This window comes from Dendropsophus ebraccatus, chromosome 10 (assembly GCF_027789765.1).
Source record: "Dendropsophus ebraccatus isolate aDenEbr1 chromosome 10, aDenEbr1.pat, whole genome shotgun sequence".
Classification (NCBI taxonomy): domain Eukaryota; kingdom Metazoa; phylum Chordata; class Amphibia; order Anura; family Hylidae; genus Dendropsophus; species Dendropsophus ebraccatus.
In genome coordinates, this window is record NC_091463.1 from 52,112,429 (window position 1) to 52,136,787 (window position 24,359).

The 24,359-nt window shown below is 38.8% G+C and overlaps 1 protein-coding gene across 5 annotated transcripts in view; it reads right to left on the reverse strand.

Annotated features, from left to right (window-relative positions):
• Nucleotides 1-2,666: 2,666 nt before the first annotated feature.
• Nucleotides 2,667-24,359, reverse strand: part of TENM1 (teneurin transmembrane protein 1) — a 316,457-nt gene continuing 294,764 nt past the window's right edge. For 4 of the 5 annotated variants that reach the window (XM_069986814.1, XM_069986815.1, XM_069986813.1 and 1 more), the window contains 6 exons: nt 19,991-20,226; nt 10,157-10,453; nt 8,338-8,725; nt 6,081-7,301; nt 4,674-4,816; nt 2,667-3,991 (listed from right to left, as the gene is read on the reverse strand). In XM_069986814.1, the coding sequence (XP_069842915.1) occupies nt 3,233-3,991; nt 4,674-4,816; nt 6,081-7,301; nt 8,338-8,725; nt 10,157-10,453; nt 19,991-20,226 (3,044 nt within the window). In that variant the 3' untranslated portion in view covers nt 2,667-3,232. The remainder of the gene's footprint in view (nt 3,992-4,673; nt 4,817-6,080; nt 7,302-8,337; nt 8,726-10,156; nt 10,454-19,990; nt 20,227-24,359) is intronic. The other variant, XM_069986817.1, reaches the window with a different exon arrangement.

Genomic DNA, 24,359 nt, shown 5'->3' on the forward strand with positions numbered 1-24,359 from the left:
TAATTGTATTACCCAGGAAGTAACAATTTTGAAGCATCTTTGTTTTTAGAACTTTGTTATTCCTTGCACTTGACACGTTGACAAGTTTTCTCTTAAATGTTATTTCTTTTTAATGTCATAGTTACCTGGAGAACTATGTTCCTATTTTGTTATACTACTCTGTAAATCTTCTTAATATTTAATTCCTTCTCCTTTGTCTTTTACAAATACTAGCTAACAAAATAAATTACCCCATGAGGCCTTATGAAATAACAGAATGTTTTTTTCTTCTTGTCTTTTGCTTGCCATAACAAAGAATGTGTTCATTTCCCTGAATGTGTTGTTAAAGCTGTGTGAATACCAGGGATGTCATGTAAAGTTGTTTTTACTCCAGACTTTATTTCTAATAATCTTATTTTTTAAATGTTTTGCTTACTTTTTATCTTTTAATGCTAGTATATTACGCCATTGCATAATGATATGTACACACAACTGTTACCTAAAGGCATTGTTACCAGACAGACCTGAGAAATTACTGAATCTGTCTGAATAAAAGGGTGACTGGGGTGCACAATGATTGCACGTCCTTGTAATAATTACTGATAGAAGTATTTAGGAGCTAGTGATGGGTTTATAAGGGGAACCTGTTGCTTCTACTGACTTCCTTGCTTTGGCAAATATTTTTACTCTCCAAGACTATGATCATACAATGTAAGGCTATGTTCACACTGCGTATGAATCCGTCCGTAGTGCGAACCGCGAATATACGCACATAGTTTTGAGGTTGATGCGTTCGCTTGAAAGTATACGATATACGCCCGCACAATGCACACTACGTATGAGCTTACGGCCGGATCGTATACGGCGCCGTGAAAAATGAACAAGACCATTGTTTGAGGACGGAAATGTTGAAACTCACGGCCGTGGACTTCCATGCGGTCCCGTACAAAGTACTTATTTCAGCCGCAGCCGCACATGTACGGCGGCGTACGATCTACGGACGGAATCATACGCAGTGTGAACATAGCCTAAAAAAAAAACTAGGGAGTCTAAAGTGTGTGACTCCTCTAATGGGGATTGCTGTATATTTTGTTCCAATATCTTGTGACTGATTTATTAAAATGTAGCACTGCCATAGTCAATGTGTCTAAGTTAAAAGTCGCAAAAATGGAACAATTGCGCAAGCATATTCACCTAGTACTGACCCGACGCAACCCTGCACCTGTTTGTGCGACTTTTAAAAAGTCGCAAATAATAAATTGGGGGCAAAACCCGGATTATGCAAACTTTTTGGTGAATACTCAAAACAGGGAGAATAAAAAAAAGTCGCTTCTAAAAAATATTCACCAGTCGAATACTGATAAATTTCCCCCACAGCGTATAAAATGACGGACGTTATCTGCTCAAATGTCAAAATAATGAGCATGACAATTATTTTCTATCATTTTTTACAAAACAGCAGATGTTATTTTTTAGTTTTTCTTTTTTCACCGTCCTGTCACAGTTTTTACTATTAAATTCAATGGACTTTTCCATTAAAGACACACACCCAAAAGCCAATTAGTCCACTTATGCTTGAATAATGTACCATAAGCTGTCATTGCACTGACGGAAGGCCAAACAGCAAAATGACGGAGGTCACTTTAAACTCAAAATGACAAATGTCATTTTTTCTTTTCAAAACCGTAGAGGAAAAAAATGTTGTGTAAACATAGCCCATAAAATAACAATTCTAATACATCTCTCTTTATGCCGCAAGTCAGTAATTCCCTGTAGAAATGTATAAATAAATTATTATTATTTATCTACTGCGAAGGGTGTGTCCCTACACACAGCACTGATTGGGCAAACTACACCAACTGTGCCGCCATCTGGTAACACTTAATTGTCATTTCATTAATCATCTACAGGAATAACACAGCAGTGGAACAACCTAAAGTTCTAAGAATTTTTTTTTACAGAATTGTTATTTTATGGAGGATGCAAGTATTCATTAAAGCAGACACATCAGATGAACCAAGAGGATCTCCTTATCTCCAAACGTTGGCAGGTTGAATGGCATATTAATCTGGCTTGCCTTATTATAGTATGTATATTTTGTGAAGCTTTGTAAAGCTGATTAATGGTTGACCCTCAATATCTGTGGATTGCACAGGGTACTTAGATAACTGTGTGTGGCATTTCGTATTCCTGGCTTTTTATTTTTAGAGGACATGCTCTTTGAAATTTGATTCTATTTGTCATATTTGAAGGGAAAGTGATAAGCAACAATATACAATATGCAGCATTAAACATTTGGTATAAATTGTGTTACATGAATAATGCAGGCTAATAGCCAGAGAAGTGAACTTTTCAGCCCATGTTGCCCTTCTTTGGGGAAAAATAGGTTTTAAAGCGTGGGATTAAGAGCATTTTAAAATTGAACAGGAACAATACAAACCTTGTCATCTTAATATCCTATGAACAGCATCTACTACTTCAAGAGTACTACAGTACATGACATTTGGAGCAGATAATCTGGGTTCAGAGTCCCATATGAGTATACATGACTCACAATATTTTTTTTATTTTTTTTTTATTTTGAAATAATGTTCATTTATGAAAAAATAAGAAACAATGACAGCTTTCCCATATTACACACTTTGATTTTATCATATACTTATTAATACTCCTTAGGTAGATTTTTTTTTTCTAGAAGCTATATCATCACATAAGCTCTAGTGTCCAGAAAAGAGTGGCAACTTTGTAATGGTTACTATGTATGCAAAAATGCTGAATACTGCCACACAAGATATAAGAAGCTTTACTGTCATTTTTATATCCCATGAGCACTTGAGAGGTCTTAAAGGGCAACTGTCACCAAAACATGTATATATTTTTTTGGATTGCAGGTAATTTTATGACAATGTAGACTATGGGGATCACCTCTTTTTAGTAAATTTATAGACTTCATTCTCATAATTTAAGTTTAATCCAGGAAGAAGTTTCTTCTTCTACTCTGTGCAGTTGCACTATTAATACATTGCTCAGCATTGTGGTGAAAGACCTCACCGGTGCTATCAGGATGACACTGTTAAAACTAACAATATTAAAATACCATCTTTTGTCACATTTAAAGGCAGTTGGATATGTTCTCTTCATATTTACATATACAGAGATCTGATCTAGAAAATTGTTACAATAAACCATTTTATGTTTTAAAAACAGGCAGTCTTTGGTGACGCAAAGGCAAAGAGTGTATTTTGTTTGTTTGTTACCTCCTGCCTACTTCACTCTGTCTCATAAAGTGAATATTGTTGGCACTATCAGAAAGTTCTAGACACTGATCCACTGAAGTAACATAAGATCCATCATAGCCTTGGACCTTCCCTGTACTTAAAAGTTGTTGTTTCTCTGCTTCTGTCCACATTCTGATGCCTTCCTCTCCTTCTTGAAGTCTCTTCTGCTCCTTAGTCCAAGCCTGGGCCACCGCTCTCTGTCTTGCTAATTCTAGCACATGATCTTTCTCTTCTTCAATGGTTGTCCCATAGCGAACATTGAAACACAAGGTGCCATGTTGAAGTTGTATGTCAGCAAACCGTCTAGTTCTTCCATTGACCACTGATGTCATCTGTGACACAGTGACATTGACTCCATTTTCCAGAATTCGACCACTCCCACTGTTTCCAATAACTGTAAGATCTTCTTCCAAAGAGGCCAACTTAATGAAGTAATGTGTATCCCGACCATCAATGGTAAAATGCAGATTTTCCAAGTAGTGGGCGTTATTCAAGATGGCAGCAATGCGTCGACTGTCTTCATTAGCCACTCCAATGACATCGGCTGTGACAATTCCATCTTTGATAGCAAACTTTATCCCTTTTCCAAATAAAGATGGCACAGCTGCAAATCTGGGATATCTTATGTTTATATGACATTTTTCATCATTCTGTTTTGGAGCCATAGGAAGCTGATCCAAAGAAATGAAGTTTCTCAACTGCTTCTGAAGCTCACATTGTATCCCAAGAATGGTCTAAAAGAGTATAAATAACGTGCATTAGTTTATTCAGAATAACTATTTTTAATGAATTTCTACTCTTCTCTTTTAGTAAATAGTTCAGAAAAACTCATTCAACAAAACCCTAAAAACACAGAGGAGGACTTACTTATACTGTCTATTTATAGTGCAAACTTAAACTAGACAGTTTAAAAATGTGGCAAATGTATCATCGTGTTTAATGCTGTTGAGAAATCTGTTGCCTCTTAATTCTGTGTAGTCTAAGTTTAGACCAACTATTAGTTTTCTTACTTTATTCCAAAACTGCTTCATGATTTCAGCATAATTTGTGGCCCATTGGGTTGTACACAAGCCATAATCTCCTTTCCCACAAACCAAGCTGATTTCCATAAAGCCTTGCTCCCTTGTCGACCAAGGCTCAAAATTGTCTGAAAAGTGTCTAAAACGCACAGGAAAAGATTTATTTAGCCTGGCATCTCACACGCCAATCCTAAATAATCCCCTGCCAATGTACGAACCCAATGTATTTAACCAAAAAGAAGAAAACCAAAACGTGTACTGACGGGCTACAAAAAGTGGTGATTTTTCTTTATCTACACATAAAACATGAGTCACTTGATACATTCCACATACATTTTTTATATGACAATTTTAAGCAACAGCGGATACTTAAAGTGATAATAAGAAAGATGCCAACCTTTCCAGGATCCCACTCCTGGGTTTTGGCTTGTAGTTGTAGGAGTTCATATGTCGACTCAAAGCCTTTTGCCTCTGGTTTGGGGAACCCAGGAAGTACATTGTGGAGTTGAAAACCAAACAGCTCAAGCCAACTTCCAATGTCTAAATAGAGTAGAAAAAACAGTTCCACATTCAAAGACAGTTAATACAATTTGCTATTATTAGTATTTAGTTGATAATATAATACTATTTACACAGTAAAGACCCTCATTCAGTGCCTTGTCATTTATAGTAACTTTTGACATAAAGTTATTGATCACACTGTGTCTCACTCCTGAGCCCTACTGTAATTCTGAGATATAACTGGTGGGGAATATACGGTACTGTGGGTCTCTCCCCGGCTGTAAATCAAAACCAACTCACCACTTTCACTTCAGCAGAGTTTATGGTATACTACCAAATACTCCCATAATATATCCCGGAATTGAAAATATTGAGCCTTATAGACCATGAATGCTCCTTAGGAAGATGCAGAGTAGCACTCTATCAAATGGATATGAGCTTGATTCACAGGTGCTTACATATAGGCACCATCTTCAATAGGTGATATATATTTATTAGGAAGAATTGTATGGCCTATAAGATTTCCTATGTCTGCTTGGTTGTCTTTAAATACAAGAAATGTAGTGTATTGTCTCAAGAGGCCATGAGGGCCATCCTTGTAATGCATGAACACTCTTGGGATTCCCCAAACAAAAACAACTCTTATGGGTCACGCTCCTTTCTGGTTCAGAGGTGGGTTCTGGTTGATCATTCTCCATGACATTAATATGCCCTGATGGCAGGTTGTCCTCATAAGACATGCCCTTTAAGGCTGGGTTCACACTATGTATATTTCAGTCAGAATTGTGGTCCTCATATTGCAATCAAAACCAGGAGTGGATTAAAAACACAGAAAGGCTCTGTCCACACACTGTTGAAATTGAGTTGATGGCCGCCATATAACAGTAAATTACTGCCATTATTTCAATACAACAGCCGTTGTTTTAAAATAACAGCAAATATTTGCCATTAAATGGTGGCCATCCATTTAATTTCAACATTGTGTGAATAGAGCCTTTCTGTGTTTTCAATCCACTCCTGGTTTTGGTTGCAATATGAGGACCACAATACTGACTGAAATATACTGTACGTAGTGTGAACCCAGCCTCAATGTGTACCAATAATATATGCAAAGCTATTGAGAAAGAACATATAGACCACAGTGCAGAAATACGTCCTCCAGATGTTTTATCCATTTATTAGGCCTTTCCTGCAACTAAACTTCTTTAGCCTCTAACATGATTCTATTTTGACATTTTCTCTGTAAATGCAGTTTATAAGCAAATCATCTCTTAACCTTTAAGAAGATAAAGCAATGTCATACCTGTAGTGTACTTTGCTACATCCTGGGTCTTGCCCACTGGGTAGTTATTTTCAAATGAATACAGGTTAAATGGCTTTGGGTCAGTATTTATTCTATTCCAAATCTGATGGTTGGGCGTTGCCCATCGGCCCGCCACAACATCGTAATCTCTTTGTCCAAGGTGTACAAGTTTAGTTAGGGAATCATAAAGTCCTCCATAAAACCCATTTATGATTTCAAAGTCTGGATTGGTGTCTTCATATATGTCACCATATGGTGTGTAGAGAATTTCTTTAATAACTTGACCTCGACTACTAAACACAGCCAGGGGTGTCCCTGTATTGTCACAAGCTACATAATACTCCTCACCACTGCTTAATTCCATGGCAATGAGGTGTCCTTGAAGATCGTAATACAGTGAAGTTATTTCTGAACTGCTGTGATTATATAAGTGGGTAACTCTTATTGGATTAGCTAGATCCGCATAAAAGAATTGCAGATGAGAACCGGTACTTGATTTGCTTGCAACTCGCCTTCCAAGTCCATCATATCGATAATGTACATTCCAACCGGCAACCTTGTTATATGCCTTAGTCAGAAGGCCATTAGAATTGTATTCAAATATATCATTGCCTCTTTGTCTGAGGAACCCATCTTCATCCATTCTATACTGAATCTCCCCAAGCCGGGTAATGCGGTCTCCAATGTCATACCTCAGTGGGATCAAGCGGACGCTATTTCCATGGCTGAGCAGGTTTATGTTTCCATTTAGATCATAGCTGTACCGCCATTGCAGTTTATCATTAACATAAACAGCCTGAAGCTGACCATCAGGATCATATTCATATGAATATCTTGTTAAATTTGCATCTACACCCACTCTTGTTCCACAAGTAATCATTCGACCCATATTATCATACTGGATCGTCATCCAATAAGAGATAGCCTTTAGAATTTCATATTGCACTTCAATCACTTGGCCGCTAGAGCTAAATATTTTGGTATGTTTCATCATTGATGTTGTAATCACTTGATTCAGATCGTAATTGATGACACTGAACTTTCCAAATTGTTCAGTTCTCCCAGACACATCCACATAACGGTATAAGTCTATAGGAAGAGGAATCTCATTTATCATTGCTTGCATACTGGTCACCCGGAAGTTGTTATAGCTATAGTCAAACCTTGCATTAACAAGACCTTCTTCACTGAATCGGAAGATCTGTCGTCCAATAAGAGGCCCTGTTGGCGAACATTAGAAAATGTTAACACATAACAGCTGTGTTTTGGATATATTCAATAATAAGTAAGCTATATAGACCTACTAACTGTTTTCCTCCATTTAAGAAGTTGTTTTGTTATTGACCTATTTAAACAAAGTGCTAAAAGCCAAGCACTGCCTCCTTGACACTTGATCTTTGAGCATGATGCTGAGCTAACAGATTCTCTTTATAGGAGTTGTCTAATTCCGCCCCCCTCCATTTTCACTCTATTAAAGAACACTAAGTTAAAGGGGTAGGTCACCCCAATAAAGTTTCTTTCTAATCAACTGGTGCCCGAAAGTGCCAGAGATTTGTAATTTACTTATATAAAAAAAATCTCAAGTATTCAGCTGATGGATGTCCTGCAGGAAGTGGTGTATTCTTTCCAGTCTGACACAGTGCTCTTTGCTGACACCTCTGTCCATGACAGGAAATCCCAATAGGAAACCTCTCCTGCTTTCCAGACTGGAAAGAATACACTACTTCCTGCAGGACATACAGCAAATAATAGGTAGTCAAAGACTTGAGATTTTTAACAGAAGTATATTTACAAATCTCCACGCACCAGTTGCATTTAAAGTTTTTTTTTTTGCTGGACAACCCCTTTAAAATTATGGTGGTACATGGTTAAAAAAAGAGCAGCTGAACACTTACTTCCAGGTTCACAGATTACAGCTATTTTACTGGTCCTAGTTTGGGGTCATATTACTCCTGAAAGACCCTTTTACGGGGCTGTGAAAGTCAGCCTAATTAATAAAGATTTCCCCATGCACTTTTAGTGGGTGCAACCAAGACCCCTGCTCAGATTTATTAGGATAATATAAAGATAAAGAGGGCCTGTCTTGCTGAGAACATTTCTGTCAATGAATTCTTAAAACATGACACATCATTTCATGAAATCTGGCTATATAGCATATATAACTGTATATAATTCTGCCAGAATGCATAATATCTAAAGCAGATAAACAATAAAATCTAGCATATAGCTGTTTTATAAGTAACTAAATATCACATACCTGTCTGTCTATACCTTATAGTACAAACAAACCCTTCATGCATTAGATGAATTGTTTTAATGACTCCTGAAGACTCTTCATAGGTAAATGTAACCTGGGTCGTATCATACAGAATCTCAGACAGCCTTGTTTGCTTTGTGTATTTATACAAGACTCTACGTCCTGTTCCAAGATGTAATGTCTGCAGTAGACGTCCATCTCCACTGTAGTCTTGAATAAAAGAGCCGACGTTGTCTGGAGGGTTGTATATGTTGCGGTAATATCCAACAGAGAGCATGGTCTGGAGACTATGGCGGACCATATTAGGCATTGTTACTGAAGCAAGGTAATCCGAATGATCGTATTCAAAGATGTAACGTCGCTGGCTATGCAAAAAGAGGCTGATAGACTGGAATAAAAGAGAGTAAGTTAGCTTTTCAGGATGGCTTCCCAGAAAAATTCACAATGAGACACCAATGAGTGTTTCCTTTAATGGAACCTGTCATGTTGAACATGATACTCGATCTGCAGGCAACATGTTATAGATTGTAAGAAACCAGATTGATATATAGTCAGATGGGAAAAGATTAAATATAACTTCAATTATATCTATGCTTGAGGGTCCAGTGGAAAGTTCTACTCACTAACAGTCTTTACTTTATGACTCTGAATAAAAGGATTGCTGTCAGTCACTGAGACCACCTATGTGACTCCGGTCTATGCTTAGTAGTGCAATGGGAAGTTTTACTGGTGTCTGACATCTATCCTATATACAAGTTCATATAGGAAAAGCTGTCAGTCACTGAGTGAGACCGCCCACATGACTCCTTAGAATGTGAAGAAATGTAAAAGCTGAGCGGAATGATATAGGTATATACAAAAAGATCTAACGTAGTTTGCTAAATAGTTTTGTACATACCCATATATCAATCTGCTTTCCTGCTTTATAACATGCTGTAATCAGATACATATTGCTTGGTCAAAGTGACAGGTTCCTTTTAAAGAGGTATTTCCAAAAAAGATCAAGATAGCTTCCAGGCCCCCTCCAGTTTGTTTGCCACTAGTGGTGGTTGGGAAGACAAAAACAGCCAAAGTGCATGACTTACACAATTTGTGTAACTCCCATTAACTTTAATGGGAGTTAGCAAACGGTGTAGCCTTGCAAGCTCCACTATTTACGCTTCTGGAATTCCGTAAACGTTTTTGGCCTTCTCACCATCAGCTGCAGACACCACAGAGGGGGGCTGGAGATCCATCTTTACTTAATGGGAATACCCCTTAAAGGCAGATTTGCTATATTTTGAAACTTTTTAGCTCTTGACTTCTGCTTCCCTAAATGTGATTTTGTGCATAAAAGGAATAAAATGATTATCTCGATAAGGCCATACTTATTCTTAAATCACTATTTTATTACTGTAAAACATACATGAACTGAGACAAATTCTTCATTCTTTCTTTAATAAATTGCTATTAAGGAGTTGGTTTAACAATAAGGAGATTTTTAACAGTAAGGCTTTTAAATGACTAATGACATCTGTTACTTGTCAAATCCGAGAAAAGAACTGTGATCAACCGACTATTTAAGAAACGTATATGTAAACGGGAAGGAACCATTAGTCAGTCATAAAAGACAGCTGGAATGCATTGTGGTGAAATCCTTTCATTTCTCTTTGCTTTCTATTGTACTACTTGGTTAAATGATTATTCTTCTATAGTAAAAGAATAAATAAGGCTTCAGTCAGTTAATTGTTAGAGCATTGTATCTCTCCCCGCACTTCATCTTCTCATTATAAATTAGCTTATAAAGAAAAAGCCTGGAAAGTTTGAAGCATTTACTTACCTTTTCCTCATATGTGTAACTCCATATTTTACCGTTTGCCCAAATTCTGGACACCATCTTTCCATTTTGGTCATACTCTATTTTCTCAGTCCATGTTCCTCTTTGAATGGATGTAACAAGTCCAGAGGGAGAGTATGTGATGTTGACTTCTTGATACTTGCTGCTTGGTGACCACAATATGGGATGTCCAGTTTTGTCATAGAGGATTCGTAGTGTGAATTTACGATGATCATCATAGATTTTTCCTGTTCGGGTGATGTGATCAAAATCGATGGATAATAAGTTTCGGCTGTGAGCCTAAAATGTAAGCAAAAACAAGTAACTAAAAGACAAGTGAGTATGGGGTTGTGTATCGGGGGTTAAATAAATAACTGATGATCTGTGCTCCTCTGACATGGAACATGGGCATAATACAAGACTCATATCATTTTCTGGGGGCATAGTAAATCTACTTAAGGGTGCCTTCACACCTACCGACTCGCAGCGTTAATAACGCTGCAAGTCGGCTAGGTCCTGGCAGATCACTGTCAGTACATACAACCAGCGGTCTGAACGACCGCTGCGTGTATGTAAATCTGCCGGCTGCTTAACCCCTTCTGATGCCGGCCGTCCGCCTCCCGCTCAGCTCTGTATACATTACCTCCTCGCTCCACGGGGTCCCGGCGTCCTGCTCTTGCGCCCGGCCAATCAGTGTTTTGCCCTGCCGCAGCCACTGATTGGCATCAGAAGGGGTTAAGCAGCTGGCAGATTTACATACACGCAGCGGTCGTTCAGACCGCTGCGTGTATGTACTGACAGTGATCTGTCAGGACCTAGCCGACTTGCAGCGTTATTAACGCTGCGAGTCGGTAGGTGTGAAGGCACCCTAAAGCTTAGAGGTAATGCTATATTGTAAGCTGACAGCAGTAAGGTTCCCTAAAGTGCAGCTATGGAAACGGTTAAGCAATTATTGCAATATTTATAGTTATGTTTCCTTTTAAGCACAATCTATAATAGAATACAATGGTATTTTGATGACAATAATTATAACATAATTGCGGGTTTTAATTGTTGTCACTGTAGGATCGTTCCCGGCACTGCTTTGCTATTATACTAGTTTAAGTACAATTTACTCTACTATAAATATACAGCAGCTGACTGTATACATTTGTGAGCAACAATTACATTTTCATGTCTTAGAAGGTGTGTCAGGACATACATACTGTATGTCACATGGCCATAAATAGTCTCTTTTTTAGGGCTGATCCTCGAGAGACAGAAATACTTTACAGGTTCTAGAAACCAAAATGCTAAGTACTGTAAGTGGGACAAACCAGGGAAGGGCGATATATTATATTAAGGCTATGTTCACACAACGTATATTTTCGTAAAAGTACAGCCGTACGTTGCCTTGTCTTCTATGGAATCCTTGCCGGAGCATATACACATAGTATACGCTCCGGCTGGGTTGTCTTGCTGGGCCGCAGAAAACTGACATATCAGTTTTCTGTGGCCGCTATTCAGGGAATTCAGCGAAAACCCTGTCAGTGCACACTGTGGAGCGAACGGCTCCGGGCGCTCGTTCCATAGTGTGCAGTGGGGAGTTCTAATGTGGGTGCAAGAATTCATCCGCTTCAGAACTCTGCGGCTGCATGGATTATCCGGCCGGTACTGCAGGAACCGCCGGTCTCTTACAAGGTCTGCACATGGCCTAACAGGAAACTTTTGGCTTGATATTTTTGTTTTTTTGATTTTTTTTAGACTTGGAAGGTTAAAGAGTTCAGCACGATGGTGCTTAAGGAAGTGAGGCAATTTTTCTTCAAGGTATCACTATAGAAAGGAGAGTAAATATCAATCTTCCTGTAGTCTGTCATAATATCTACTTATAACCTGACATAGATTTAAAGGGATTGGTCACTTTATAGCAAAATTGCTGAGTGTGCAATATTAGTAAGTGTACTTACTGTACTTACTGACAGAAGCTCCCTGTTTACCTCATAGAGCTAAAATCAGACTCCCCTCCTCCAGGCTGTACTGCTCTGTGTTGAGTCTGTCCATAAGATGGCTGACATGGAGGAGCATGTGCCCCCAGTGTTCTCGATAGGCTCAGTGGTGGACACTGAAGCTGGGGCATGGTTGGCCTGGTTGGCCTCAACATCCTGGAGGAGGAGAGTCTGATATTAGCTCTATGGAGCACACAGGAAGCTGCTGTCAGTATATACAGTGAGTACACTTACTAATACTGTACACTAAACTATTTTACTATAAAGTGGCCAACCCCTTTAACTTAACTAAATATATGACTACAACCAAAAAGAATTAAAACTGAGCTAAGAGGAAGAGCAGGCTAAATCTGACATGAACAATGGAATGTTCTAATATTAAAGTAAAAATCCCTTTGACTGAGCTGAGCAATCTTTTACTTTTTATAATTATGCAAATAAGGCTCTGTTCACACATTCAGGCTAAATGTTCCATGTACGAGCCCCCAAATATATGCCCCAGAGGTAAGCATCTGTGTGTCCTACTTTTTGCATAAATCTGCTATTGACTTTCATTGTTAAAAAAAAAAAAGAATCATCATGCAGAATACATCTTTTTATGCAGAATCTGGTGCTATTGAAGCACAGCTCACTACCCTTTTTACTACAGTATAAGGTTATGTTCCCACACAGTATTTTTGCTCAGTATTTTGCAACCAAAATCAGTGGATTGGAAACACAGAGAGGCTATGTGCACACACTTTGAAGTTTAGTGGATGGTCGTCATTTAGGCTACAAACCCACTTGCCGGATCTGCAGCGAGTCTCCTTGCTGCGTTTTTGCAGCGAGACTCGCTGCAGATCCCAGCCCTATACTTTCAATAGCAGAGAAACTCATGTACATCCCTGCTGCGATTTTGTCTGCAGCCCTCCCCATTAACCCCCTAGCTGCCGGACATTATACATTACCGGGTCCCCGTTCCTGCTTGCTTTGGGGCTCCCGGTGTCTTCACGTCCCGCCCGGCCAATCAGTGCGCTGCGGCGGGGCAGCGCACTGATTGACCGGGCAGAACGTGCCGGGAGCCGCCGAAGCAAGCAGGAGCGGGGACCTGGTAATGTATATCCTGCCCGACCCCGCTGCAGCCCCGATTGCCCCCGGCCGCATGATCGCCCCCCGCACCCCCCGGCCGTACGATAGCCCCCCGCAGCCCCGATCACCCCGGCAAAAACGCAGCAAGGAGACTCGCTGCAGATCCGGCAAGTGGGTTTGTACCCTAAATGGCAAATAATTATCATTACAGTGTTACCTTGTTTTAAGAGTAACTTGGTTTAAGAGCGTTTTGCAAGAAGAGCTCACTGTTTTTTTAAATTGTGACTTGATTTAAGAGCATTGCTTTGGTTTAAGAGCTTCCTGTACTAGGTGGGAGGGTGAGTGTGGGAGGGGCATGGTCTGCACAGCGTGGTCTACAGCCCTGTACTCTGACCCAGGAAGTCTCCCTCACCTTCCAAATCATAGCAGATCCACTTCAGGCTGGGGCTCACATCAGGGGACAGGTGTGTGGAGGTAATCTCTCCATAGCTGTAACCCCTCTCTCCTCAGACAGAGAGTGCTGCTATACTGTGCTCACATATGCCCTGCTCATTCCTTCATGCTTCCTACAGTCTGTCAGTTCTGATTGATCCATGCTGAACACACCCCCTTCCCAACTGCTGTCATGTGACCACACAGGCCTCTGACAACAGCCCTGCTTCTCTATTCTAGCCTGTTGTAATACGGTACTGCATTATGGGGATCTACAGTTCCACCCTGTATCTACGAACAGCTGCTGTGCTATCAGGTTTATGCACTTACTTTACATTATACTCCACATGCTGATGGCTATACTGTACAGTAACTTATAATATCACATATCCTGCTGTTTCTAAATGTTTGTTTCATTTGTTTTACATGTTTTTCAGAATATAAAATCATTATTTTTGGGGTGTGGAACCAATTGTCTGCATTTCTATAATTTTTATAGCAATATTTGCTTTGGTTTGAGGCTATGTTCACACAATGTAAATTAACGGCTGTTGTTTTCACCGGCCGGACTTTTGCGACCGAAACAACGGCCGTAGAATTACGGCCGAATAGGCTGGTCGTTAAACTACAGCCGTTGTTTAAATTTGCTTCCTAGCAAGTTTTCAAGCGGGCTGAAACAGGTCATTTACTTTAAATACTGCGCCCAGCCTGAGAAACCACTCAAATTTTTTTTTACATCAAAATCAAGTTTTATTTGGCAGATATAAGTTTTACATCCGCGGCCGCATTGAAATCCACGGCCGTTGTTGGAGCATTACTGGCCGGAAAAAATTAACATGTTCATTTTTCATGGGGATGTATAAACAACGGCCGTTATTTGATACGTAGTGTGCATACAACGGCCGTAGTTCCATTGAATTACATTCATTTTAGGGAACCTCAAAACAACAGCCATAGTTTTGCGGCGAAGACTACGGCCGTTGTTTTACATAGTGTGAATATAGCCTAATGAGTCAGAGTGGATTTGAATTACAAGCATGGTCCGAGAACAAATTATGCTCGTAATCCAAGGCACCACTGTATTTTAAAACTACGGCTGTTGTTTCGAAATAAGGGCCAATATTTGCCATAAAGTGACAGCCATTCACTAAATTTTAACAGTGTGTGAACATAGCCTTTCTCTGTTTCCAATCCACTCCTGGTTTTGGTTGCAAAATACTGAGCAAAAATACTGTGTGGGAAGATAGCCTAAGGCTATGTTCACATTATGCATTAACAACGGCCACTGTCGTTATCGATACAGCCCTATTGGCCACAGAAACATAATTTCATTTTATTTGGATTGTGGGTACATTTGGGTGTGCCTGCAAACGAATTAACCATAGAGTTTAATGCAATGTACAGCTGTCAGAGTGTGAACAATGGCTGGCAGAAATAATTGACATGTCAATTATTCCGTGGCCGTATTTGACACTGTGTGAACAACGGCTGTTATTCCCCATAGACTTTAATGCAGTGCATTATTTTCAGAAAAGGAAGGCAGTTGTTTTAATCGCAAACAACGTCCGTAATAGGCTATGTTCACAAAACGTCAAAAATATTAAAAAGGCGTCCGATTTTTATATTTTAAAAAAGTCAGTTTTTGCCGCAATTTAACTTACAGCAATGGAAATGCATTGAAGTCAATATGAAGACGGACGACCAATGCACACAGTGTATTGAATAAAGAACGTTTTCGCCGCGGACGTCAAAATAATGAACATGATCATTATTTTCGGACATTTTTTGCAAACAGCGGACGTTTTTTATTTGTAGTTCTCACACAGTTCTCCTTTTGTCACCGTTCTTTCTCCGTTTTTAATATTAAATTCAATGGACTTTTCAATTAAGCTGCATCCAAAGTCCAAGTTGTCCACCCAAACTGAAATAATATGCAAACATTAGTTATTGCACTAAGGGAAGGCCAGACAGCTCAATAACGTCCGTTATTTCAGACTCAAAATAACGGATGTAATTTTAAACGGAACTGAAAAATTGTTGTGTGAACATAGCCATAAACTGTGTGAACATGTGAAAAGATATGTCAATCTCTACTAGACAAATATATACTAGATGTGCCAATATGGGTCTGTGAACTGTGTGTCGTGCTCATATTTCTGGAATAAACTGTGTGCCTATTATGCCTGTAATGGCTTCATGTGGTATGTATCTGTAATAGGGTGCCCACTCCACTATGGGGTAATTATGTTCTGCATGAGCTAAAGAGTTTAAACACATTAAAGATTTTTTTCCCCTTTTTTTTTTTACATTAACTTTATATGAACCAGAAATGAAAGCACCTCATTTCTACAACTACGCCTTGCACTTTCACTTTCTGCCATACATTTGAATGAGTGTTGTTTGTAAAACCTGTAAAAATGACTCATTTATCGGCAGTCTTGTAACTCTTACAATTTATGACCCAATTACGCTCAGAGATGTTAAGTTTTAAGAAATTCTGCTCCACAGCACGTGTTAGCAGAGAGACAGGTATGTGCATAACCAGCAGATACAATTTATTATGAAATGATAGGTCTGGGCTGCAAAGCACAGTGGGGACATAAATCCATCCTTGACACTTGTACTCTTTTATGTTGCAAATAATAAGCTACATCATAAACTGTCTGATCTGTGATATTATGAGCACTGACCTCTGTAGACATACAGAAATACAGGCTCAGAATTGTGCTGAACACAACAGAACAGATAATATCTCTGATTCAGAATGAAACACTTTATTGGAAAAATGTGCCTGACTCTTCTTTCTTTCCATTGTTAGACACACTTACGCTGCATATAGACCAACTCACTTTAATCTGCTATTACAATTGCTATTCTCATCTTAGAATAAGAAAAAAAAAATCTTATATTTCTCGACCAATATAATTGATAGCATAGGAAAAAAAATCCTCTTCAAGTCAAGCCTTAGCAGCAAAATGAGATGTCTCAAAGAGTCCAATGAGAATCTGGGCTGATGTGTATGTGTCTGTCTGCTAGGCTATATATTAGTTGTTCTTATGTTACATAATGATGTACTTGTTTCTTGCATTCTTTTCATCATTACATGTTAGGATAAGTATGGTTAGAAAAATTCAATGCTAAGGCTGGCTGCTACTCTTTTTGAGAGTATGTTCACACAACGTTTTTTGTGGCCAAAATACAACGGTTTTTCAGTAATTAGGGCCATAAATATCGATCAGGCTTTTTATTTACGGCTATAATGATCAAAATACAGCTGTATTTTTACCTTAAGAAAACATTGTGTGAACAAAGCCTTAACCACAGCAAAAGATATTTGAAATAAAGAAATCACATGTTTGTATAGTAAATTTCACAGTTATTGCCAGCACATTTTTTATAGGTGAAACATGTAACGAAAACTGCATAAATTCATTGTCAGAATGCAATTTTTTTAAATGTGATTGTTGCTGCTTTTTGAAACACAACAAAAATGAATGTACTAACATCTAAAAATATAGGCAAGGTCAGTACAAGAACCAACACATAGTTCATTCATCCCAGAACTGTAGGGGCCAGAGGACATCTGCTTTACGCAAGGTCAAGTAAAATAAATAAATAACATAAAAAATAAATATAACATATAGAAGGGGGGAAAGAAAGTGAGAGGAACTAAGTAATATTTGGGTAGACCTACCCATTAATTTGGACCTGTGGCCTAAAAAAAAGTGTAAATCCAGATTCATGTAGAGACAAAAACATTATTCTTTATGACCATTTAAGAGCATTCACTGAAACTGTTGTGTATACTCAGTTTAACGGCATGCTGTATATTAGTCTCTACTGTGTATGCCAGCAAGGTGGATTGTGGGAAAGTATGTGCTCTGTTGCATGACAACAGCAGGGCTGCAGTCAGAGATGATATCAGGAAGTAATCAAATTCATGGGGGAGAAAAAAAAGGTATCCCTTTGTGTATGTGTCATTTTACAAGCTTTGATACCAACTTTGATCGGTGAAAAAAAAAAAAAAATCCAATATGCCAAAGAGATCCTATATAACCAAGAGGGTAGTCACACTTCTCTCCCTTTTGAGAGCTGAGCAGTGGTGACCACCCCTTGTCTGTTTAGGCCTTAAATAAAATAGAAGGCCAGAACTAATGGTACAGAAAGCTGTGGAATAGGAGGGCTTAGTAAAAATTCAAAATGTGCCAAATTTATCTCACAAAATGAATATACACACTTAAAATGGGCTCTTTCGGATCACCCCCTCCTTTTTTTAAAGGGGTAGTGCGGTGCTAAGAACTTATTCACAAAATAACACACATTACAAAGTTATACAGTTGTACAGTTATGGTCAGCCAATCGCGGCTGAGCACAGTTATGATGCGGCAGAGGGGGGCCGGCATGAGCGGGTCGGCCGGTCTCCCGAAGATTACATCACTGTCTGAAGAGATGCAGACGGGGGTCGACACGAATCAGGTATGTATAATGCACTACACTTCCGGGTCCACGGGCGGGGGGCGGGGAACACGGGGAAGGGGGCCATTCACATACAAAACATACATTACAAAGTTGTATAACTTTGTAATGTGTGTTATTTTGTGAATATTTTCTTAGTGCTGCACTACCCCTTTAAAGTATCCATCAATATAAAAAAATTAACGTTCTGATGTATCTGTTATAAAAAATCAGCTCTCCATATTCTCTCTGCAGGGGCTAAGGAGTGGTGTATGACACAAGGATTTAAAGGGGGAATTTCTATGTCTTACACCATTCTCCAAAACTGCTGTAAAGAGGAACACATGTAAGTTAAAGAATTCTTCCCTTTATAGACAGTAAACAGTTATTACATCTCAAGTGTAAAAACTCCATGCAGAATTCATAAAGATGCATGAGTATTTAATTTCAAAAGGGTCAAAAATATGGAGACGGAGGATCGGTTTTGATGACATTGATTTATGACTTTATGCTTGAGTCATAATTCATAGTCAAATGCCTTGGGAGGGGAATTTATCTAATCTGCCACTTTTGCGTGTGGTGCTTGGAATTTGAAATAATCTAACGTTTAATGTCTAATGCCTTGAATTTCTTCTATTCTTACAGAAGCTTCAGTTCCAGTATCCCCCTTCTAAGCAGTTTTAATCGAGCTGATGTTTATATGCATTTCATTCAAGCCAACTATTAACCTCACTATTACCTCTGTAAGTGTTTACCTGAAACAAAATCGGTAATGGTAACAAAAGGGGGAGACTTATTAAACTGGTGTAAAGCAGAATTGTCTTAGTTGCCCCTAGCAACCAATCAGATTCCACCTTTCATTGTTCAAAGAATCTGTGAGGAATGAAAAGCGGAATCTGATTGGTTGCTTGGGGCAACTAAGACAATTCTACTTTACCATACTATGATAAATCCCCCCCTAAGTGAATAATTCAGTTAACATAAAAGTACATAGAGGAAACAATTTCAAGCCATGCTTGAGAAGGACTTTTTTTTTGCATTTTCAGCTTATTCATAGTAGAAAACCACATAGAGAAGCCCCACATGCCACCATTTTCACACTGTACAACCCATGGTTTTCAGTAATACAGAATTCAGGAACTTTAAAAATGCAAACAGCATGACATAAACCAACATGTGCAAATATATGGTTGTGCTGGAGTTTTTTGGTGTGCTAACCATTGCAGCCCAGTAGTTGAGAAGGTTGTAAAAAACAAAACAAAAAACAAAACCTGCACAAGGATATAAAAAGCCCTCCAACAATAAAAAATGTTAATCTTTGGGCTATGTTCACACAACGTCCTTCCTTTTCTATTTAAAAAGATGTCCGTCATTCCCATGATTTAACTGACTGCAATGCATTGAAATCAATGGAATGACGGACTTCCAATGTAAAAAATGTCGGACATGGTCTGCATGATCATGTCAATTATTCTCGGACGTCTTTTGCAAACAGCGGACGTCCTTTTTAAGTTGTTCACACAGTTTTTCTTCTTTCACTGCCTTTTAACCGTTTTTACTAATAAATCAATGGACTTTTCAATTAAAGACACACCCAAAGGGTAATTAGTCCACCTAAAAGATAGAGAGATTATTTTTACACCTTTTAAAACAAACTTTAATTGAATATGTAAATTTACGAAAGATGTATGAAACAAAAAAAACAATTTCAAATCATTTGCCCGGCATTGTAGTTTCTCTTTAAGCTCTTAAAGTCAATTCACAGTGTGGTAACAGAACGATTCCTGTTTTACAATTACAGTACATGAATCAAATTGGTTCTTCCCACAAAGCAACACAGCAGAAGGATTGTAATTTATTACAGCAAGGTAGTAATATGACAGAGACAAAGCCTTACCCTTAAGCGTCTTTCAAAAGAGGAGATATTGCCTTTGTTTTGTTCCTTACGTTGTCTCCACTCAATGAGATTTGGACTGTGCTCCCCAGGAAGAGAGATATTACATTTACCCAGAGTAGGACTGACCACACCGGCCAGGATGTGGGGCTCTGCATTTAGACTTATCTCCATCCCACTTGCGAGGGTGACCCGTAGAGACCCATCGGGGTTAACTCGATAGATGTTAATATTGTTCTCTGCCAAAATACAACAGGATCATTAGTTGAAAACCATCCACACCCACCTTCTATGTATAGGGAGAAAAATATATTTATTTTATATAGTAGTCTATATTTTCGTTTTGTCTTTGCTTTTTTAGCATTGTACATCCTTTTTTCCCTGACAGACCCACTACTCTTATACTATATATCATTGCACACTGTACATCTATTGCAGTCCAGTTTAACACATGGATACTTTTGTTGCTATTAATATTACTTGTTTTATTAGTAGTATTTTTGCTCTATTTTTATTTCTTATACTGCCACACAGTGTGAACTTGTAGCCTCACTTATCTATACAGCTATGGTACCAGACAGAGTCTTTTGTATCTGCCTCTATTCTTGCACCTCTTAACATGAAGAGCCACTCGCCCAGATGTATCATTCTATCCAAGACAAGAATGTGTTTGCTTTTTGTCCCTGACAGAGAACAACCAATCACAGCTCATTTTGAGAAATGAAAGCTGAGCTCTTATTGGTTGCTCTCTGCCTGGGACAAAAATCAGACACATTTTTGTCTCAGACATGTTGATAAATCTGGGCCACTGTTTTGTAAATTGAATTTAACTGTGACTACTGTTCAGCATGTAGTGACAGATACTCATAGGAAGTCACCAGGAACCAGAAGTCATGTGATTACCAAGGAAACAATAAATAGTAAAGTTTTGGGTGACCACTAATAAAAAACACAAAAAACATATTGGCCCAGATTTACTATTGAAAATATTGTCTTAAAAGGGCACGGGGCCTCGTCGGCCCTATAAATGTACGATAGCTCCTGCCTGTACCTGGCTTGGAGTGAGTATAGATTTCTATATTTCTATAGGCACCCGCTGCAGAGGCAGAATCCAGTTTGGGATATCAGTTATAGGTAACAGTTTTGCTTTAAAATTAGAAACCATAGAAAATAGTTGACAAAGCTAGAAATACATTTTTTTCTCTTCAGGATATAGTTAATGAATTTAAAAGCAATTGATATGAAAGGTTTTCATGACAAAAATAAATCTTTGGAAACTCTAGTGAACAGCTTCAAAGCCTAAACCAACTAATTATTTGAAAGACGTGTTAATAACAATAAAGTCTCTGTGCGAGGCTGAAGCATTAGGACCGGACAGGTTATTAAAGGAATATTATATTGTTTATAGAGATATCCTTGTCCCTTATATGCGCCAAATGTACAACACACCTTGTAATAAACCCCCCTTCCCAGTAAAACTTTGGGAGGTTAAAAGCGTTAATGTGACACTTTTAAGACATTGATTTCCAATGACCAGAAGAATCGGAAGTCTTGATAAAACTGGGAAACTGGGATGGGTTTCTAGAGCATTACTATCCTTAGATGAAGCATTGCAGTCCTTAGAAACCATTTAATATTGCTCAGGGGCTTTTTCCTCTGCACACTATTATTAAAGTATGGCTTCCCTGGTGTCATCTAAAATGCTATGCTTAAGCTCTACTCTGTTTTAAAGGTTTCTCGGCCAGAATCTTTCCCAAAACTAATGATTTTCTTTCAGGTATTAAGGTTAGGGAAAAGATTCATCCACCAGCCATGCTGATTACATTGTAGTTTCCTGCAGCAATTTAGAACTTTTCTAATTTTATTGGAAGGCATCCCTATGCAAACTAAACAAAACTAAATTCCAGATACTTTTTTATGAACATTCCATGTCATCTGAAAACAATGATTGAAGCTCACTCAGCTTTTTAATGGGCTTATGTGATTATGACCTACCTTGGCATCACAGCTTCAGAATCCCCCCTTCCCCCCAGGAGGTAACTAAATGAGCACTAGTCATTTCAACTAACTTTGCATAGATTAATAGTACAAGTGAATATATGAAGCTCTGTAATCTTTCGTCAGACAAAAATGCTTCCTTTTCCTGTTATCAAGCATTTTCTGTCTACCGGATTCCTGCTAAACTAACATCCATTGTCAAAATCAGCTTAGCGGCGACTTTTATTTACTGGTTATGACTCGTAGCTAGCTCATGGATCAGTTTACAGTCAATGTAAATCGAAAGAGAGGGCAGGAGGAAAGGGGGAGATGTGAGGAGGGACAGCTAAAAGAATACTTGTGGAACAGAAATATGCTAAAACATGTCTCATGCACGATTAAAAGAGAAGTCTGGCCATTTTGAAAATTCAGCAGCACGGCTGATGGACGGCTGCTTAGCCAGTCAGTGACTGGGGTGGGACACTGCTCCAGTCACTGATTGGCTGAGCGGCCAGTCCATCAGCCGGGACAGGCATTTTCCATTGAGTCATAACATCATGACAATTCAGGGGAAAATGCCTTCCAGTGGGGGCCCGTCTCCCCGCGTGGTCCTTTTCTTCCTGCTTACGATGATGTTTCGTTCTCACAGGAACTGTCTGCTAATCCCAGTGAATGGAGGAACAGGAAGTGGAATGTCATTGAAAGGAGGAAAAATCCATTTTGACTTGATTTATTTTTGTTTCAAATTTGGGTCAGCTTCCACTACCATATAACTTGGGAAATTGCTCCTTTATGAAACAGATTCCTAAAGAAAGAAGGTAAGTGGTGCTGGGTTGAACCCTAGATGCAGCACACATATCCATTCTTACATTCTGGAAGCCTAACCAGTGTTCAGACATGATTAAAGTGTCATACAAAGTGAATACCTACTCTAAATATGAATATTGGGACAGGAAATCAGCCATCATTAAAGAAAGTAAATAAAGTAAAATGGAAACTATGGACCAGAGATAACTCTCTAAAAGTTGAATATGAGTGTCCTATGTAGTATTTCTGGTTAACCAAAGAATTGGTCATACGGGTTACTGTCAAACACAGGATACTCGGCGGCTATATGTATATTGGTCGATTATTTATCTTATATTACATAAGTGTAGAGCCACCCAGCACTTCATTGCCATTACTGAATGTCAATGAATTATAACAAGCAAATCTATTAGCAAACTAAACTGGAATGCCTTGAGATGGATGTCAGGTAATTTTGCTGTCAGTGGGGTTGTACAGTAGTTCAGTGCTCAGCACCAGGCTGCCATAGTCACCCTGTCATAGTAGGAATAAATGTGAACATGACACCTGCTTTGTGGCTAATTAAATCTTATGTGTTTATATGGTAGATTATATCCTCAGTTCTGTAATGGGCGCTGACACATTTACTTGTCGCATGTGTTAATGAAGGGAGATAAAAAGGTTTCTAGATAAAACCCCTTGTTCTCACCATCAAGCCATCTGATATGTAGATGAAGATTAAATAACAAGCAACAAGCATAAGATGGCAAAACCAATAAATTGAATAAGTGGGAACTAACAATAATATAAGTAGGTAGGCATAGTGGAAGGGCGCTCTTATACATTCAGGTTTCAATACCAGGCTTAATCATTTATGACGAAGAAAACAATGCTATGAAGCCTGGTAATGGTAATCAGATGGCAAAGTCTGGTTAGACAAAACTATAGAGCTCCTATAATCAATAAGGCCTTACTAAGTTTTCTTTTAAAATAGGGTATCAGTTGCATCTGTTCTTTATATTATCTACTTTATCATGATCCACATCTGAATGTGTTTGAGCACCCTGAATGCTATACTAATAATTTGGGTATACCAAATCTTTAGGCAAACCACAGTCATGTTCATTGGTCGTGTCAAAGAGTTTGTTTAATCACAGTCACACTTGATCTCAGCATCTAAGGGGTTAAGGAGCTAACTCTGATCCTGGCCTTTGCTATAGGAGCTTAGCTGTCAGTAAAAGCCAGGCTCCTGTGCCTGTGTGATGACAGTGATGCACATGTGCAGCATTCTGCGGGGTTAACACACCGAAGGTAATGTACACGTACATCATTTGTGGTAAGTTGAATTGATTTACAGTGTTTGCTTCTATGTGTTCCCCTTGGTGTTGCTGCTAATCTGTGCTCTTCAGAGCTGGCAATGAGCTGAGACATTTTTTTTTACCTCTTGCAGCTGTCTATATTCTCAGTTACGGAGAGCAATACAGTCAGCTCGTACTGGTGCGGCGCTTTATATGGGAGAAAATTACATTTTAATCCTTGGGCGCACAGCAGGCAGAGGCGGGCAGGTAGTCATCTGGGCGACTCCCTGTTGGTCAGTGCGCTTGGTGGG